Source organism: Choloepus didactylus, chromosome 2 (genome assembly GCF_015220235.1).
Source record: "Choloepus didactylus isolate mChoDid1 chromosome 2, mChoDid1.pri, whole genome shotgun sequence".
Lineage (NCBI taxonomy): Eukaryota > Metazoa > Chordata > Mammalia > Pilosa > Megalonychidae > Choloepus > Choloepus didactylus.
In genome coordinates, this window is record NC_051308.1 from 228,074,882 (window position 1) to 228,095,887 (window position 21,006).

General features: G+C 38.8%; 1 protein-coding gene across 3 annotated transcripts in view; it reads right to left on the minus strand.

Annotated features, from left to right (window-relative positions):
* Nucleotides 1-672: 672 nt before the first annotated feature.
* The window catches only part of CDC42 (cell division cycle 42), an 80,793-nt gene continuing 60,459 nt past the window's right edge, over nt 673-21,006 (minus strand). For 2 of the 3 annotated variants that reach the window (XM_037828245.1, XM_037828244.1), the window contains exons 4-6: nt 7,167-7,276; nt 6,850-7,047; nt 673-2,215 (exon numbers count right to left, since the gene is read on the minus strand). In XM_037828245.1, the coding sequence (XP_037684173.1) occupies nt 2,126-2,215; nt 6,850-7,047; nt 7,167-7,276 (398 nt within the window). In that variant the 3' untranslated portion in view covers nt 673-2,125. Of the gene's footprint in view, nt 2,216-3,536; nt 3,722-6,849; nt 7,048-7,166; nt 7,277-21,006 lie in introns of those variants that run through there. The other variant, XM_037828246.1, reaches the window with a different exon arrangement.

The window sequence follows — 21,006 nt, forward strand, 5'->3', positions numbered from 1 at the left end:
AAACAAGGCTATACTGTATCAACTTGACTGGAATAATGGTCTTCAGTTTCTAAGATTCTCATACTGAATAGTGTAATGCCCTTCAGCTAAATAGATCAATCTTGCCACCTAAAGAAAATGCATCCCATATTCAGAGTCACACACAGAATCTGGAAGCTGATGGAAATAGTTTAGGATAACAACCTCAGAGCAGTAGTTTCCAAACATGGCTGCATTTTGAAAGCACCTGGAAAACTTTTAAAAATCCTGTTGCCCAGGCTGCACTCCAGTAAGGAGCCAAGTTTGAGAATCACTGATATAGAAATCTTGGGGGGGGGGGGGGGGGGGGGGGACTGGCTGTTTTCCAACTAATCTATGGATTAGAGGTCTGCTGATATTTCCTTCCAACATGAACAGAGAGCTTCCTAAACATTTCTTCACTAAAACCTGCCCACTTAGTATTTAAGAAAAGGCGTTTCTGCGCTGCCTGCCAAACTTAGGAGAAAAGGCGCAAACCTGAAGATCCAGAGAGAAAAGTGTTATCTCAAACTGAATCCCAAAAAGGAAATAAATAAAAATAATAAAGCTTTAAAGTTTTACCCCCAAATTTGCTGGAAATTCATGTTAACAGTCAAGTTCCCACTCCTAAATACCTGAAAATAGGAGGCGGAGGGAAAATAACAACCCTCAGGCTGGCTTGTGAAGGGTTTTTGTTTGTTTGTTTAATACATCTGGAAAGAATGCATATACAAAGAATTGAGACATGAGAAAGCATTGGTTCAAGACTAATGAATCTACAAGAATTAGGATTTAGGAAAGGTGGAAAAGATTACCTAAACATTAAAAAAAAAAAAAAAAGAAAAGAAAAACTGCAACCAAAATAAGCTGATATTATCCCTATTAACACTTATGAAGAGTCTTCTTAAGACTCTCTCCGTGATTTTTTTACACTAGAGTGCCTCAACTGGCTGCTCTAGGGTTCCTCAGATGCAAAACAGAAATAAGGGGATCCCCCTGACTGGTCCCCATGTTGTTAAATATTCTCCCCACCCCCACTCCCACCCCAGCTTCTTAATGAAGCCGGCCTCCATCCCCAACACTTGCACGAGGATGTGAATCATTCCATGGCCATCTGTCTTGTAGCACCACTCCCCATATTTCCTCCATAGACCAGGCTTTCAGTTGTGTTCTAGGAACACCTTATCATATACTATTAAGCTGCACATCTATGCTAAGCATATAAGACAATGACTGACAGGGAAAATTTTTTTTTAAATTATGAACTCAATCCATTTGGTGTATTTCAAAAGGTGCAATACTTTGCTTCATTTATCAGTAAAAGTTGTTAGAAATTAACTTCAAAAAAAAAAAAATCAGCAAATGGCAAACAAATTTCCTTGAAAGTCACAGTCACATATATAGTGCATCCCAGAAAAGAGGAGGGGCAAGACAGGTTCCACCCACTTTCATGAGTTTTATCAAATACTGAACCTACTCAAGGGTGGAGAGAAAAGGCAACTTTCAAAAAGGAGTATGTTATTAAATGAGGCATCTATTATACTCCTTTCTAAGAGCACCAGGTGGGGAACATGTTTTCTAAACTAGATCTAGGAAGTGGAACGTGGAATCAATCCATCCTCCTCCCCTCCAGGGCTATCCACCACTAGTTAATGAATTAAAAAACAAGACTAAATAAAAACAAAACCCCCGCAAACTCCCCCCTCCCCCCCCCCAAAAAAAGGGAAAGAAGGAAAACAAAACAAAACAAAACACTAGGATGTCCCAGATTACTCTCCAGAGTGGAACCAGGGAGCAGCTTCCGCAATACAAATTAGTCTGTTACAGAGTCATCACAAGCATGCCTTGCTTTTAACCAAAAAAGAAAAATTTTTTTGAAACAACAAAACAAAAACTAGTACTGATCACTTTTCTGACAATACACAATTATTCAAAATTAACTAGTATTGGGAGGGGGCAGGAGGGCCATACCTATGGGCCTTGTCTCACACGAGTGCATGTGGGTAGGTGCAGGGCATTTGTCATTATTGCAAAAACGAATTTTAATTTTTAATCTTTAGTTTGATTTAAACATTGCTTTTAGTATGAGGCCGACACCAGTTGTGCAGAAAGGGCTCTGGAGAGATGTTCATAGCAGCACACACCTGCGGCTCTTCTTCGGTTCTGGAGGCTCCAGGGCAGCCAATATTGCTTCATCAAATACATTCTTCAGGCCTTTCTGAAAAGGGGTAGAAAGAAAAAATGGGCAGTCTGATTTTCAGTATAATCAAGTTGAAGATCAAAAAAAAACATTCAAATCCCCAAGAGATGGCAAACAATCAAACATTAAAAACAACTCTGAATCTCAACACAGTAATCTCACTTCACCAAGTTCTGTCCAGACAAGGTACTGGAAGGATCCAGGAGCAGAGAAGCAGATATTCATGAGTGTGACAGTGGTCCTTTTGAGAAAGCTTTTTGCAGACCAATGTATGTCACAAGAAGCAAACAAGCACGTGTCATTTGCCCATTCATTATGAGTTTTGTAATGTGCTGCTGAAACATTTCACATAAAAACAAGTGAAGCAGCTCTGAATTCAAATGAAACAGCTGGATATGGAGCACGACTGAAGACAGGCACGGATCAGTGGCATCCTTATTATGTGGGAGGCGCAGGCAAAGATGGAGAGAGCAATCATGGTGGCTATATCAAAGATATTCACTTTGAACTCCCTTTATCCCACCAATGAGACAGAGTCAAGGGGATTCAAGGAAGCAAAAATGTGGGTACATATGTAAAACTAGAGCCAGTTAAGTACAACAGGAATAAAGCTTCATCAGGCATTTATATAAACAATTGTAGTTTTTTAATTTCAAAACCTTAAGATTACCACAGTTGTATGCAGTTGTATATTTCCCCCACAACATTAAATCAGAAGCAGGAAAATATAAAGGTGGCAGCTTTACATCTCAACATTAACAAACCTTAAGTCAACTGTTTAAAATGGATGCTAATCTTAAAAGATAATGTAACAAATGATCTCATAAAGCAGTAGCAAATACATCAATATCTTCCCACCCCAGACTGACAAATACTGCACTACAGTACAGACAGCCAAAGCAATAGCAACACAAAGTTTCACTGCACAAAGGAAAATCAGAAATGAATCCTCCCTTCCCCGTTACAGCTCTACTAGAAGGTCATCTTTTTCCATGAAGGTTTGTCATGCAATTACAATTAACAATTGATCTTAAGAGTAAAATGATGTTGGTGTTATTTTCTCCATCTAGAACTAAGATCTAGAAGTGTTAAAAAAAAACAAACAAAACAAAACTCTTCTTATTTTCTCCAAAAGGACATTCTTAACGCCAGATCAAATTCCCTTTTGCAATAGTAACCCAAACCAAAAGCTCTGAGCATCAGGCAACTCAAGCAGCAGAAAGTTAAGTAAGTCCAATTTGACTAATGATCACAAAAAATATTCTATAAGATACTGCATTCTTGACCAAAAACTAATACAGTGATTATTCTAAGATGTTGAGTAAAAAGACGCAGAGGCTTTCAAACAGGATGGTTTTATTCCTTTGTTTTTTAACGAACTTTCTACAGTAGTGGGACAGGAAGCAGCAGCAAAGAGGGAAAGGAGAAAACAGTTTAGAATATACAGCACTTCCTTTTGGGTTGAGTTTCCGGAGGCTCGAGGGCAGCTAGGATAGCCTCATCAAACACATTCTTCAGACCTCTCTACAAGACAGAGGGGAAGAGAGAGAATAGCAGCCAGGTTAGAGGATTAGAAAGACTAGCAGATACAAATAGCAATTCGGATTAAATGGGCTGAATTCACAGAAGGAACATGCCTTAAGAAAAATAAATGCCAAGAGAGCTGGATCTTAAACCTATTACTGGGAAGTAAATTGAACAGAAACTTCCTACTCAAAACAGGTTAACTGATCAAGAAAGCACTTTCTACAAAAATGCAGTATGTTGACTTCTGAAATAATCACACATTGAAATTTAATATTATAACAATTTAATGAAAATAATGCCATGATATACAAACAAAATTGCATTGAATAATTTAAATCTTGTGGAATTCGCCAATATTTCTCCTATGAACAGCATATACATTCTGGAAATAAATCTATTACAATTTCAGGCTTATGTGAATTCAGCCCCTGAATAACTGAAGGACACAAATAGCGGACTAACAGGCATGCTACATGTTTCTAGGTTCAATGACATATCTGGATGGGATTAAATCAGGATTTCAGAGTAAACTATGCCCAGAACAAAAAAGTTCCAACATTTAGAAAGAGTGTTAATTGTTCAACAATATCAACTGAGAGGAGTTTAAAGAAAAGACTCTAGAAACAGCATATGCTTCAGTTATTCAGTAATGTTATTAGAGCAAGTAACTACCACCCAAATCATGGGAAAACAAAGAATGGGGTCCTAGAATGAATTTTAGCAAGCAGTCCAATGCTTTAAGATGTCCACATGGGTATCAGAGCATAAAGCATGGAGAGAAAACAAAGAATACTCTCAGATCTACAGGAGTTAAGATGCAGAAATACACTTACACCTCAGCCAGAAACTCCACTGTGACAATGTGACTCAGTAGTAGTGGTATCTTGGGCCCACGTCTACAGACTCACCTACACTCACCTAATCTGAAACCAGAGGTTTACCACCCAAAGAAGTTCTACATATTCTTTAGGTCAATTTGATCCCAAGTAAAAAATTTCCTGGAAGTCCCAGAACACAGCTCCAGTAACAAGTGCCAGGCCTACGTTACCCAGGTGTTCCCAACCCCACCCTATCCCCACAAGGATATCCCAGAGGATCAGTACCCACACATTCCATTAGGTACAAAATGAATGAGAAATAACAATAAGTACTTATAACAAACCAAAGGGGTCAAAAAGTTTTCTTCTTTCTATATCATTTACAAAGTAGAAAAGCTTATAAACAAAAGAATTTCCTCTGAGGATTCTTTCTTCACATCTAGCAACAAACTCTGGTAGCCAAATATAAAAGGAAGGTGGAAGGATACAAAGTGAAATATATTTTCTAAGAAAAAAAGAGAGGGAAGACCATTAGAAAGTAGTGTATCTCTTACCAAGAAGCAAATTCTTTCTTGCTTATTGTGGACAAAGGTCAACAAATACTTCACAAAACAAAACTAATCTTTGCTTTATCCACTTTCTATTTATATAGAGTTTGGTTTTACAGAAGCCAACAAACAGAATCTGGAGTCCTAAAAGTTTAGCTCCCAAACACAACTACAAACCCTGTTTTTTATCTTCTCCTCTTTTGCCTTCTCCAAACTTCAAAATCTGGTAAGAAAATTATGCCTGCCAAGAACTTTTAAACTTCTTATTCTCTGTAAAGTGTCTGTAAAAATATTACATAGAAGCATGCAATTATTTAAAATAACTTTCACCAGTGACCTTAAATTGAGTCTCCATGGCCTACTTGCCTCCATTTCCTGAAAGGCACTCAACATTTAGAGAACAGGGGTATTCAACAGTACATACAATATCCTATTCTGGCATGTTGCTCCACACATTTCCTTCTCCCCTCCCTCAGCACACACACTTTTCTGGGGATGGTACCAAAACACCAAAGAGAAGCACCAGGAATTATTTTCAAAACTTCAGTCAGTGTTGTGCGTAAGAAAATATAAATTCTCTTGAACTTTTAAATATCTGTTTTTACAATGGCATTAAACTGCCAAGAAAATCTGGGTTTGAGAAGAATGTGTTTAAATCATCGGCTATTAGGCCTTGAAGTTATCCTGTGGCTAAGTTTTTATCTTTAAATATCCAACAAAACACTAAGTTGGAAGTTATTAAATTATGTACTGTCCTATATACTAAATACCTAATGCATACATAATAGTAGTTATATATGCCATTTGCCCTAGTATACACATAATCAAGAATCCAATAATATACCAAAAAATGATTTTTAAAAAACATGATAAACATGGGTGGATTTAATATAATTATTATAAACCTCTACCCACCAGTCCTGTCCTATTCTAATTAAGTATATTTGCTCATTGTTAAAGCACCAGTAGCATGTAAGAGATCTATGTTAATAATTTCCATATGTTTTTTCTTTGCCCAGAGAACAGGACTCAAAGGAAGGAATCAGTAATACCATGAAGGTAAAGAAGATTAAACACACAAGTCAGTCACAACACTCACTTTAAATACTCTAAACATTACTCCCCTGTCCTCACAATGTGGTATTTCCAATCACACTAAGAGAGGAGTTCCACTTAAATCATTCAGAAATGATTTAAGAGAAAAGAGGGGACACATATGAAGGAATACCTCCAAAAACATAGGAATACAGACACCATACAAATAATGCTTGATAACTGTGACAGGAACAGCCAAGACAGCCTTTCCTTGACATAAAAGTCTCAATTATTATGACTAATTCCCTGTCCCAGCTGAATTACCCCCAAAACAGTATAGTATCAATTGTCAGAACTGGCAAGAAAAGATCACATATATTTGTACAAAAATTTAAGTTTCTCAGGGAGGGGAAAAAAACCACACACATCCTCTCTTGCAACCTTGCACTGATCTAGACTCCCCTCATGAATATTTGTTACCCAATCCCTAATCCCTACAAATCATTCAGACCAACATGGGGCGCTTATAAACCAAGGGCTTTACTTAGAGACTAATAATTCTCTCCATAAATACACTACAAAAGAATATACAATATGAAACTGGTCATATTCCTCTTGGGTATCTTTTTGAGCACTACTGACCACTCTTAGAAATAATCTTCTACCCTAATGTTCTAAGAAACTATTAAACAATAAAAAACAAATGGAGTTTCAAAGTCCTCACCTGTGTGAGAGCAGAACACTCCACATATTTGACAGCCTTCAGGTCACGGGCCAGCTTTTCAGCAGTCTCCGGAGTGATAGGCTTCTGTTTGTTCTTGGCAAGTTTCTCAATAGTAGAGGGGTCATCTCTGAGATCAATTTGGGTCCCAACAAGCAAGAAAGGAGTCTTTGGACAGTGGTGAGTTATCTCAGGTACCCACTAAAGAAAAGGTATTTAAAAATACATTTTTGTTAATCCACATCTTTAAAGCATTTTATAATGGTCAATAAAAGTTCTATGACAACCTTTGTCCAGGTAAGAACATCTGATTAACTCACCTTTTCTTTCACATTTTCAAATGAGGATGGAGATACCACTGAAAAACAGACTAGAAATACATCTGTTTGTGGATAACTCAGCGGTCGTAATCTGTCATAATCCTCTTGCCCTAGAAAAATAATTTGGAAAGAAGTCAGCAACCGAATCTTGTCCTCATAGCATTGAAGGTACAAGTCAGTCAACAGATTAAGCATATAGCTTAACAGCACACTGATAATTAACCAGAATGAAAGCAACTTAGCTATCTAATAAAATGTACAGCTTTGTAATATACAATTAAAGCAATAATCTTACCCAGCTAATTCTATTTAATATGTCAAGCATTTAGAAAAGCAATGACTTTGCTATTACATTATTTGCTTTTAATGCCAGTTTGTGTCCATTAGCAGAATAATTTAATAAAAATTAACTTGCTATAGAAATTATTGATCTATAATCAATCCTAGTCAGATATTGTTAAGAAACAATCACAATGAACATAATTTGTGTATACTACTGAAGTTAAGTTGTATCACAGCAAACAAGATAGTTACAAATTTAGGTTGTTAAATTCACACCCCAAGGTAACTACAAAGAAAATATCAGAGGATACATAAGTTCACAGAGAAAGAAATTAGAGGACAGGTTGCCAGAGGTGGGAGTAGGAGGAGTGGGGAATTAATACCTAATAGGCATAGGGTTTCTGTTTGGGGAAACGGGAAAGTTTTAGTAACGAAGGTAGTGAGATACCACCATATAGTGAATGTGATTGAGATGGTTGAGATGGGAAAGTTTATGTAATATATATGTTTCCCCCCCCCCAAAAAAAAAAAAAATTAAAAGAAAGGGAAAGGGAGGGAGGGGGAGAAACGGAGAGGGAGAGGGAGCCATAACATGCAACTAAAGAGACAATGACAATTAAAGGCAATACATGAAATGAACAGGATCTAACAAGGGAGGACAGAAGATTCAAGAGGACAGTATTGGGACTGTAAGAAGATGGCAGAGATAGAGTGCTCCAGGATTCAGTCTTTCCACCACAACATTTATTAAATAGGCAGGAACTGTGTGAACAACTATTTTGAAACACCAGAGGCCAACAGACCACTGCACGGCATCCAGGAAAGAGTGACAGGAAGAACCTGGCAAATCAGTAAGACTAGTCAATTGCTTTCCCCTATGCAGCAGTTACCAGAGCCCATTCACCACTCTCATGGAAGGCCCCTCCTTGGTTAGCATGCTGGTAACAGAAAGGGAAATAGAAGTCCTCTTCCCCTATGGAGAAATTGGAACTCTTCATTGTTGGTGGGACTGTATAATGGTTCAGCCACTTTGGAAGTCAGTCTGGCAGTTCCTTAGAAAACTAGATATAGTGTTACCCTTTGATCCAGTGATTGCACTTCTCAGTATATATCCGGAAGATCAGAAAGTAGTGACACGAACAGATATCTCCATGCCAATGTTCACAGCAGCATTATTCACAATTGCCAAGAGACGGAAACAACCCAATGTCCTTCAACAGATGAGTGGATAAATAAAATTTGGTATAGACACACGATGGAATACTATGCAGCAGTAAGAAGGAACGATGTCATGAAACATATGACAACATGGATGAACCTTGAAGACATAATGCTGAGCGAAATAAGCCAGGCACAAAAAGAGAAATACTATATGCTACCACTAATGTGAACTTTGAAAAATATAAAACAAATGGTTTATAATGTAGAATGTAGGGGAACTAGCGATAGAGAGCAATTAAGGAAGGGGGAACGATAATTCAGTAAGAACAGATAAGCTATCGTGGGTAAATTTAACGTTCTGGGAATGCCCAGGAATGACTATGGTCTGTTAATGTCTGATGGGTATAGCAGGAACAAGTTCACAGAAATGTTGCTATATTAGGTTACTTTCTTGGGGTAGAGTAGGAACATGTTGGAAGTAAAGTAGTTATCCTAGGTTAGTTGTCTTTTTCTTACTCCCTTGTTATGGTCTCTTTGAAATGTTCTTTTATTGTATGTTTTTTTAATTTTTTTTATTTTTTATACAGTTGATTTAAAAAAAACAATTAAAAAAAAAAAAGGAAAAAAATATGCAGAGCCCCCTTGAGGAGCTAGTGGAGAATGCAGGGGTATTGGCCTGCCCCACCTCAATGGTTGCTAATGCACTCACAGACATAGGGGACTGGTGGTTGGATGGATTGAGTCCTCTACCACAGGATTTACCCTTGAGAAGACTGTTGCTGCAAAGGAGAGGCTAGGCCTCCCTATAATTGTGCCTAAGAGCCTCCTCCCGAATGCCTCTTTGTTGCTCAGATGTGGCCCTCTCTCTCTAGCTAAGCCAACTTGAAAGGTGAAATCACTGCCCTCCCCCCGCAACGTGGGATCAGACACCCAGGGGAGTGAATCTCCCTGGCCACATGGAATATGACTCCCGGGGAGGAATGCAGACCTGGCATCGTGGGATGAAGAACATCTTCTTGACCAAAAGGGGCAAATGAAAGGAAATGAAATAAGCTTCAGTGGCAGAGAGATTCCAAAAGGAGCCGAGAGGTCACTGTGTGGGCACTCTTACGCACAATATAGACAACCCTTTTTAGGTTCTAATGAATTGGGGTAGCTGGCGGTAGATACCTGAAACTATCAACCTATAACCCAGAACCAATGAATCTGGAAGACAATTGTATAAAAATGTAGCTTATGAGGGGTGACAATGGGATTGGGAAAGCCATAAGGACCACACTTCCCTTTGTCTCGTTTATGGATGGATAAGTAGAAAAATGGTGGAAGGAAACAAACAAACAAACACAGTGTTCTTTTTTACTTTAATTGCTTTTTTTTTCACTTTAATTATTATTCTTGTTGTTTTGTCTGTGTGGTAATCAAGGTGTCAGGGATTGATTTTGGTAATGAATGTACAACTATGTAATGGTACTGTGAACAATCAAATGTACGATTTGTTTTGTATGACTGCATGGTATGTGAATATATCTCAATAAAATGAATATTAAAAAAAAAAAAAGGCCTCTTCCCCAAGACAAGGGGGTGGGTATAAGCAATCAGTGATCACAGCTTCTGATTAGCGTCTTTGGATCAACTGGGGCCCAGTTCTGAGGGTGGCCACTATTCCAACCAACCCCAGACAAAGGATGGAAAAGAATGACTCAGAAAACTCCTCTCCAGTGTGCCCCCTCCCAGAATTTGCCCTCCAGGCAAAAGCAGCTTGAGACAACATAGTATAAGAAACTATGGAGGCAGACAGTCTAGGAGAAAGACTTGAGTGCTTTAAACTCCCAGAAGAGGGAGATCTGTCTCCTGGAAAAAAGAAGGGGCATTCAAACTCCTATAAACAGGCGAACTCCAAAACAATTTTCAAGCTAAGCCCAGGGAAAGACATAGGCCCGGAAAAGACAGGGAGGACCCTGCACACTGCATTCACCTTGGGAAGACCTTCCTGACAGGAGGGCTGAAGCTCAAGAAAATCTCTGTCTTGTCACCAGCTGGTTTCAAAATCAAGAAACAGAAACCACAGGGAATAAATCCCAGAGTTAACATTTTAAATATTAAAATGTACAGTGTACAACAAAAGAGTACAAGACAAACAAACAGGAAATGATGGTCCATCCAAAGGAAGAAAATAAAAATCCAAAAAACACCAATGAAGAAGACAAGAATGTAGACATACCAAAGACTTTTAAAAATGGTCTTAAAAATGTTCAAGGAGAGGAAGGAAAATACAGAGAAAGAACTAAAGCATATCAGGAAAACAAAGAATGAGCAATATGAGAACTTCAGTAAAGAGAAATTTTAAAAGGCAACCGAGAGGCGGGGCAAGATGGCAGACTGGTGAGCTGTATGTTTCAGTTACTCCTCCAGGAAAGTAGGTAGAAAGCCAGGAACTGCATGGACTGGACACCACAGAGCAATCTGATTTTGGGCATACTTCATACAACACTCATGAAAACGTGGAACTGCTGAGACCAGCGAAATCTGTAAGCTTTTGCGGCCAGGGGACCCGCGCCCCTCCCTGCCAGGCTCAGTCCCGGGGGAGGAGGGGCTGTCAGCTCCGGGAAGGAGAAGGGAGAACTGCAGTGGCAGCCCTTATCGGAAACTCATTCTGCTGATCCAAACTCCTACAAATAGATAGACGGAGACCAGACACCAGAGAATCTGAGAGCAGCCAGCCCAGCAGAGAGGAGACAGGCATAGAAAAAAAAACAACACGAAAAACTCCAAAATAAAAGAGGAGGATTTTTGGAGTTCTGGTGAACATAGAAGGGGGAAGGGCAGAGCTCAGGCCGGAGCCCAGGCCCTGAGGCACATATGCAAATCCCGAAGAAAAGCTGATCTCTCTGCCCTGTGGACCTTTCCTTAATGGCCCTGGTTGCTTTGTCTCTTAGCATTTCAATAACCCATTAGATCTCTGAGGAGGGCCCTTTTATTTTTTTTTTTTTTAATCCTTTTTTCTTTTTCTAAAACAATTACTCTAAGAAGCCCAATACAGAAAGCTTCAAAGACCTGCAATTTGGGCAGGTCAAGTCAAGAGCAGAACTAGGAGAGCTCTGAGACAAAACGCAATAATCCAGTGGCTGAGAAAATTCACTAAACACCACAACTTCCCAACAAAAGGGGGGTGTCCGCTCACACCCATCATCCTGGTGGACAGGAAACACTCCTGCCCGTCGCCAGCCCCATAGCCCAGAGCTGCCCCAGACAACCCAGTGTGACGGAAGTGCTTCAAATAACAGGCACACACCACAAAACTGGGCGTGGACATTAGCCTTCCCTGCAACCTCAGCTGATTGTCCCAGAGTTGGGAAGGCGGAGCAGTGTGAATTAACAAAGCCCCATTCAGCCATCATTTCAGCAGACTGGGAGCCTCCCTACACAGCCCAGCAGCCCAGAACCGCTCTGGGGGGACGGCACTCACCTGTGACATAGCACAGTCATCCCTCAACAGAGGACCAGGGGGTGCACAGCCTGGAAGAGGGGCCCACTTGCAAGTCTCAGGAGCCATACGCCAATACCAAGGACTTGTGGGTCAGTGGCAGAGACAAACTGTGGCAGGACTGAACTGAAGGATTAGACTATTGCAGCAGCCTTAAAATTCTAGGATCACCAGGGAGATTTGATTGTTAGAGCCACCCCCCATCCCTGACTGCCCAGAAACACGCCCCATATACAGGGCAGGCAACACCAACTACACACGCAAGCTTGGTACACCAATTGGCCCCACAAGACTCACTCCCCCACTCACCAAAAAGGCTAAGCAGGGGAGAACTGGCTTGTGGAGAACAGGTGGCTCATGGACACCACCTGCTGGTTAGTTAGAGAAAGTGTACTCCACGAAGCTGTAGATCTGATAAATTAGAGATAAGGACTTCAATTGGTCTACAAATCCTAAAAGAACCCTATCAAGTTCAGCAAATGCCACGAGGCCAAAAACAACAGAAAATTATAAAGCATATGAAAAAACCAGACAATATGGATAACCCAAGCCCAAGCACCCAAATAAAAAGACCAGAAGAGACACAGCATCTAGAGCAGCTACTCAAAGAACTAAAGATGAACAATGAGACCATAGTACGGGAGATAAAGGAAATCAAGAAGACCCTAGAAGAGCATAAAGAAGACATTGCAAGACCAAATAAAAAAATGGATGATCTTATGGAAATTAAAGAAACTGTTGACCAAATTAAAAAGATTCTGGACACTCATAGTACAAGACTAGAGGAAGTTGAACAACGAATCAGTGACCTCGAAGATGACAGAATGGAAAATGAAAGCATAAAAGAAAGAATGGGGAAAAAAATTGAAAAAATCGAAATGGACCTCAGGGATATGATAGATAACATGAAACATCCAAATATAAGACTCATTGGTGTCCCAGAAGGGGAAGAAAAGGGTAAAGGTCTAGGAAGAGTATTCAAAGAAATTGTTGGGGAAAACTTCCCAAATCTTCTAAACAACATAAATACACAAATCATAAATGCTCAGCGAACCCCAAATAGAATAAATCCAAATAAACCCACTCCGAGACATATACTGATCACACTGTCAAACACAGAAGAGAAGGAGCAAGTTCTGAAAGCAGCAAGAGAAAAGCAATTCACCACATACAAAGGAAACAGCATAAGACTAAGTAGTGACTACTCAGCAGCCACCATGGAGGCCAGAAGGCAGTGGCACGATATATTTAAAATTCTGAGTGAGAAAAATTTCCAGCCAAGAATACTTTATCCAGCAAAGCTCTCCTTCAAATTTGAGGGAGAGCTTAAATTTTTCACAGACAAACAAATGCTGAGAGAATTTGCTAACAAGAGACCTGCCCTACTGGAGATACTAAAGGGAGCCCTACAGACAGAGAAACAAAGAAAGGACAGAGAGACTTGGAGAAAGGTTCAGTACTAAAGAGATTCGGTATGGGTACAATAAAGGATATTAATAGAGAGAGGGAAAAATATGACAAACATAAACCAAAGGATAAGATGGCTGATTCAAGAAATGCATTCACGGTTATAACGTTGAATGTAAATGGATTAAACTCCCCAATTAAAAGATATAGATTCGCAGAATGGATCAAAAAAAAATGAACCATCAATATGTTGCATACAAGACACTCATCTTAGACACAGGGACACAAAGAAACTGAAAGTGAAAGGATGGAAAAAAATATTTCATGCAAGCTACAGCCAAAAGAAAGCAGGTGTAGCAATATTAATCTCAGATAAAATAGACTTCAAATGCAGGGATGTTTTCAGAGACAAAGAAGGCCACTACATACTAATAAAAGGGGCAATTCAGCAAGAAGAAATAACAATCGTAAATGTCTATGCACCCAATCAAGGTGCCACAAAATACATGAGAGAAACACTGGCAAAACTAAAGGAAGCAACTGATGTTTCCACAATAATTGTGGGAGACTTCAACACATCACTCTCTCCTATAGATAGATCAACCAGACAGAAGACCAATAAGGAAATTGAAAACCTAAACAATCTGATAAATGAATTAGATTTAACAGACATATACAGGACATTACATCCCAAATCACCAGGATACACATACTTTTCTAGTGCTCATGGAACTTTCTCCAGAATAGATCATATGCTGGGACATAAAACAAGCCTCAATAAATTTAAAAAGATCGAAATTATTCAAAGCACATTCTCTGACCACAATGGAATACAATTAGAAGTCAATAACCATCAGAGACTTAGAAAATTCACAAATACCTGGAGGTTAAACAACACACTCCTAAACAATCAGTGGGTTAAAGAAGAAATAGCAAGAGAAATTGCTAAATATATAGAGACAAATGAAAATGAGAACACAACATACCAAAACCTATGGGATGCAGCAAAAGCAGTGCTGAGGGGGAAATTTATAGCACTAAATGCATATATTAAAAAGGAAGAGAGAGCCAAAATCAAAGAACTAATGGATCAACTGAAGAAGCTAGAAAATGAACAGCAAACCAATCCTAAACCAAGTAGAAGGAAAGAAATAACAAGGATTAAAGCAGAAATAAATGACATAGAGAACAAAAAAACAATAGAGAGGATAAATATCACCAAAAGTTGGTTCTTTGAGAAGATCAACAAGATTGACAAGCCCCTAGCTAGACTGACAAAATCAAAAAGAGAGAAGACCCATATAAACAAAATAATGAATGAAAAAGGTGACATAACTGCAGATCCTGAAGAAATTAAATAAATTATAAGAGGATACTATGAACAACTGTATGGCAACAAACTGGATAATGTAGAGGAAATGGACAATTTCCTGGAAACATATGAACAACCTAGACTGACCAGAGAAGAAATAGAAGACCTCAACCAACCTATCACAAGCAAAGAGATCCAATCAGTCATCAAAAATCTTCCCACAAATAAATGCCCAGGGCCAGATGGCTTCACAGGGGAATTCTACCAAACTTTCCAGAAAGAACTGACACCAATCTTACTCAAACTCTTTCAAAACATCGAAGAAAATGGGACACTACCTAACTCATTTTATGAAGTTAACATCAATCTAATACCAAAACCAGGCAAAGATGCTACAAAAAAGGAAAACTACCGGCCAATCTCCCTAATGAATATAGATGCAAAAATCCTCAACAAAATACTTGCAAATCGAATCCAAAGACACATTAAAAAAATCATACACCATGACCAAGTGGGGTTTATTCCAGGCATGCAAGGATGGTTCAACATAAGAAAATCAATCAATGTATTACAACACATTAACAAGTCAAAAGGGAAAAATCAATTGATCATCTCAATAGATGCTGAAAAAGCATTTGACAAAATCCAACATCCGTTTTTGATAAAAACACTTCAAAAGGTAGGAATTGAAGGAAATTTCCTCAACATGATAAAGAGCATATATGAAAAACCCACAGCCAGCATAGTACTCAATGGTGAGAGACTGAAAGCCTTCCCTCTAAGATCGGGAACAAGACAAGGATGCCCGCTGTCACCACTGTTATTCAACATTGTGCTGGAAGTGCTAGCCAGGGCAATCCGGCAAGACAAAGAAATAAAAGGCATGCAAATTGGAAAAGAAGAAGTAAAACTGTCATTGTTTGCAGATGATATGATCTTATATCTAGAAAACCCTGAGAAATCAACGATACACCTACTAGAGCTAATAAACAAATTTAGCAAAGTAGCGGGATACAAGGTTAATGCACATAAGTCAGTAATGTTTCTATATGCTAGAAATGAACAAACTGAAGAGACACTCAAGAAAAAGATACCATTCTAAATAGCAACTAAAAAAATCAAGTACCTAGGAATAAACTTAACCAAAGATGTAAAAGACCTATACAAAGAAAACTACATAACTCTACTAAAAGAAATAGAAGGGGACCTTAAAAGATGGAAAAATATTCCATGTTCATGGATAGGAAGGCTAAATGTCATTAAGATGTCAATTCTACCCAAACTCATCTACAGATTCAATGCAATCCCAATCAAAATGCCAACAACCTACTTTGCAGACTTGGAAAAGCTAGTTATCAAATTTATTTGGAAAGGGAAGATGCCTCGAATTGCTAAAGACACTCTAAAAAAGAAAAACGAAGTGGGAGGACTTACACTCCCTGACTTTGAAGCTTATTATAAAGCCACAGTTGCCAAAACAGCATGGTACTGGCACAAAGATAGACATATAGATCAATGGAATCGAATTGAGAATTCGGAGATAGACCCTCAGATCTATGGCCGACTGATCTTTGATAAGGCCCCCAAAGTCACTGAACTGAGCCATAATGGTCTTTTCAACAAATGGGGCTGGGAGAGTTGGATATCCATATCCAAAAGAATGAAAGAGGACCCCTACCTCACCCCCTACACAAAAATTAACTCAAAATGGACCAAAGATCTCAATATAAAAGAAAGTACCATAAAACTCCTAGAAGATAATGTAGGAAAACATCTTCAAGACCTTGTATTAGGCGGCCACTTCCTAGACTTTACACCCAAAGCACAAGCAACAAAAGAGAAAATAGATAAATGGGAACTCCTCAAGCTTAGAAGTTTCTGCACCTCAAAGGAATTTCTCAAAAAGGTAAAGAGGCAGCCAACTCAATGGGAAAAAATTTTTGGAAACCATGTATCTGACAAAAGACTGATATCTTGCATATACAAAGAAATCCTACAACTCAATGACAATAGTACAGACAGCCCAATTATAAAATGGGCAAAAGATATGAAAAGACAGTTCTCTGAAGAGGAAATACAAATGGCCAAGAAACACATGAAAAAATGTTCAGCTTCACTAGCTATTAGAGAGATGCAAATTAAGACCACAATGAGATACCATCTAACACCGGTTAGAATGGCTGCCATTAAAAAAACAGGAAACTACAAATGCTGGAGGGGATGTGGAGAAATTGGAACTCTTATTCATTGTTGGTGGGACTGTATAATGGTTCAGCCACTCTGGAAGTCAGTCTGGCAGTTCCTTAGAAAACTAGATATAGAGTTACCATTCGATCCAGCGATTGCACTTCTCGGTATATACCCGGAAGATCGGAAAGCAGTGACACGAACAGATATCTGCACGCCAATGTTCATAGCAGCATTATTCACAATTGCCAAGAGATGGAAACAACCCAAATGTCCTAAAACAGATGAGTGGATAAATAAAATGTGGTATATACACACGATGGAATACTACGCGGCAGTAAGAAGGAACGATCTGGTGAAACATATGACAACATGGATGAACCTTGAAGACATAATGCTGAGCGAAATAAGCCAGGCACAAAAAGAGAAATACTATATGCTACCACTAATGTGAACTTTGAAAAATGTAAAACAAATGGTTTATAATGTAGAATGTAGGGGAATTAGCAATAGAGAGCAATTAAGGAAGGGGGAACAATAATGCAAGAAGAACAGATAAGCTATTTAACGTTCTGGGGATGCCCAGGAATGACTATGGTCTGTTAATTTCTGATGGATATAGTAGGAGCAAGTTCACAGAAATGTTGCTATATTAGGTAACTTTCTTGGGGTAAAGTAGGAACATGTTGGAAGTTAAGCAGTTATCTTAGGTTAGTTGTCTTTTTCTTACTCCCATGTTATGGTCTCTTTGAAATGTTCTTTTATTGTATGTTTGTTTTCTTTTTAACTTTTTTTTTCATACAGTTGATTTAAAAAAGAAGGGAAAGTTAAAAAAAAAAAAAAAGAAAAAGAAAAACAAGGGGAAAAAAAAAAAGGATGTAGTGCCCCCTTGAGGAGCCTGTGGAGAATGCAGGGGTATTCGCCTACCCCACCTCCATGGTTGCTAACATGACCACAGACATAGGGGACTGGTGGTTTGATGGGTTGAGCCCTCTACCACAGGTTTTACCCTTGGGAAGACGGTTGCTGCAAAGGAGAGGCTAGGCCTCCCTATGGTTGTGCCTAAGAGCCTCCTCCCGAATGCCTCTTTGTTGCTCAGATGTGGCCCTGTCTCTCTAGCTAAGCCAACTTGAAAGGTGAAATCACTGCCCTCCCCCCGCAACGTGGGATCAGACACCCAGGGGAGTGAATCTCCCTGGCAACGTGGAATACGACTCCCGGGGAGGAATGCAGACCCGGCATCGTGGGACGGAGAACATCTTCTTGACCAAAAGGGGGATGTGAAAGGAAATGAAATAAGCTTCAGTGGCAGAGAGATTCCAAAAGGAGCCGAGAGGTCACTCTGGTGGGCACTCTTACACACACTTTAGACAACCCTTTTTAGGTTCTAAAGAATTGGGGTAGCTGGTGGTGGATACCTGAAACTATCAAACTACAACCCAGAACCCATGAATCTCGAAGACAGTTGTATCAAAATGTAGCTTATGAGGGGTGACAATGGGATTGGGAAAGCCATAAGGACCACACTCCACTTTGTCTAGTTTATGGATGGATGAGTAGAAAAATAGGGGAAGGAAACAAACAGACAAAGGTACCCAGTATTCTTTTTTACTCCAATTGCTCTTTTTCACTCTAATTATTATTCTTGTTATTTTTGTGTGTGGGCTAATGAAGGTGCCAGGGATTGATTTGGGTGATGAATGTACCACTATGTAATGGTACTGTAAACAATCGAAAGTACGATTTGTTTTGTATGACTGCATGGTATGTGAATATATCTCAATAAAATGAAGATTAAAAAAAAAAAAAAATCTATTAAGACTTGTCTCATGGCCCAGCATAGGTCTGTTTTGGTGAATGTGCCATGCACAATTGAAAAGAATGTTTATTCTGCAGCTGTTTGGTAAAGTGTTGCTCACATCTATATCTTTATTGATTTTTTTTTTCCAATTGTTCTATTAGTTGCTAAGAGAGGGATTTTAACTCTCCAACTATGACTGTGGGTTTGTCTTGTCTTGTTTAAATCTGTCAATTTCTACTTTGTGCAGTTTGAAGCTCTATTATTAGGCACATACACATTTACTGTCTGCCTATATCTTCCAGAATTGATCTCTGTATCACTGGGAACTGTTGCCCTTTATCTGTGGTAATACTTTATGTTGAAGTTTACTTCCTATGATTACTGATTATAAGAGATACTTCGTTCCATCCATTTACTTTCCATATATCTGTTCTTTATATTTGTACAACTTGTAAAGGGCATTTATTTGGCTCTTCTTTTTTTAAAATCCATCCCTCCACCAATGCTGTGCCTCATTCTTCCAGCATTTCCTGAGTTCTCATTCTATCTCACTGGTTCTGAAACTTGAACATGCATCAGAATCATGTGGAAGGTTTGTTAAAACACAGATTGCCAGGACCCTAGAATTTGCATTGCTAACAAGTCTCCAGGTGATACTGACACTGCTGGTGTGGGGACCTCACTGTGAGAAGCACTGCTCGGGACCAACCCGAGGGATGCGGAGATAAACAGCTCTGCCCTCATCAAGTCCACGACCTGGCTTGGAGATATGTAATATGTAATAAACATTTTTTGTTTATATTAATAAACAAAAATGCCTTTTGTTTATTAATATAGTTGAATTTAGGTCTTCCATTTTACTATTTATTTTCTGTTCTCTACCCTCTCCCCAAACCCATGCCCAATATTTTTTGTTGCTCTTTCTCCTTTCTCTTGTTTTTGGATTAAAGATACTAAATGGATAAAAAAAAAAAAAAAAGGGGGGAACCGAAGAGAACTACTGAGTTGAAGACTACAATAACTGAAATGAAAAATTCCCAGGAGGGTTTCAACAGCAGACTGGAGCTGACAGCAGAAAGAATCAGCAAACTCAAAGACAAGACAATTTATATGAGTCAGGCTGAGGAGCAAAAAGAAAAAAGAATTATAAAAAGCAAAAATAGCCTAAGAGACCTCTGGGATACCTTCGAGCGTTCCATATACACACTATGGGATTCCCAGAAACAGAAGAGAGAAAGGGGCAGAAGGAACATTCAAAGAAATAATGATGAAGAACTTAGCAAAAGACATGAATATGCACATCCAAGAAGCCCGGGAACACCTAACAGGATATACATGAAGAAAAAGCACACTGTCATATATTGAACACACTATCAAATATAAAGGACATGGGGAGAGTTCTGAAAGCTGCAAGAAAAAAAGTCAAGTGTTAATATACAAGGGGGCCTTGATTAGATTAAGTGTGGATTTCTCATCAGAAACCATGGAGGAAGGCAAGTAGTGGATTGAAATACTTGGAAGTATTCTTGCCAACCAAGAATTTTGTATCTGGCAATACTTTCTTTCAAAAATGAGGTAGAGATTTAAACATTCCCAGATATACGAAAGCTGAGTTCATCACCCCTAGACCAGTCCTACAAGCAATGGTAAAGAGTTCTACGGACTAAAAGGAAAGGACACTAGACAGTGATTCAAAGCAGCATAAAGGAGAAAAAAAAAAAAAAACCTCCAGTAAAGGTATTCATTTGGATAATTATAAATACCAATACTATTGTATTGTATTGTTTGTTATAACTCCACTTCTTACTTCCTACAGGTGCTAAAATGCAGAAGAATAAAAAGCAAATGTTAACTCTATGGTTTTGCACATACAACAAAGAAAGATGTAAGTGGTAACAAGTACAAGGTAGGAGACAAAGAAGTAAAGGAAAAGTATGTGTATGCTATTGAAGCTAAGTTGGTATCAAACCAAATATGACTGTTACATATTTAGGATATTAAATTTTAACCCCATGGTAACCACAAGGAAAATATATGGAAAATATCTCCAGTCAAAAGACAAAGATTGGCAGAATGGATAAAACAGCATGACTTTCCAAGAGACTCACCTTAAATTCAAAGATACAAGTAGGCTGAAAGTGAAAGGATGGAAAAGAATATACCACTCAAGTAGTAACCAAAAGAGAGCTTGGATAGCTATACTACT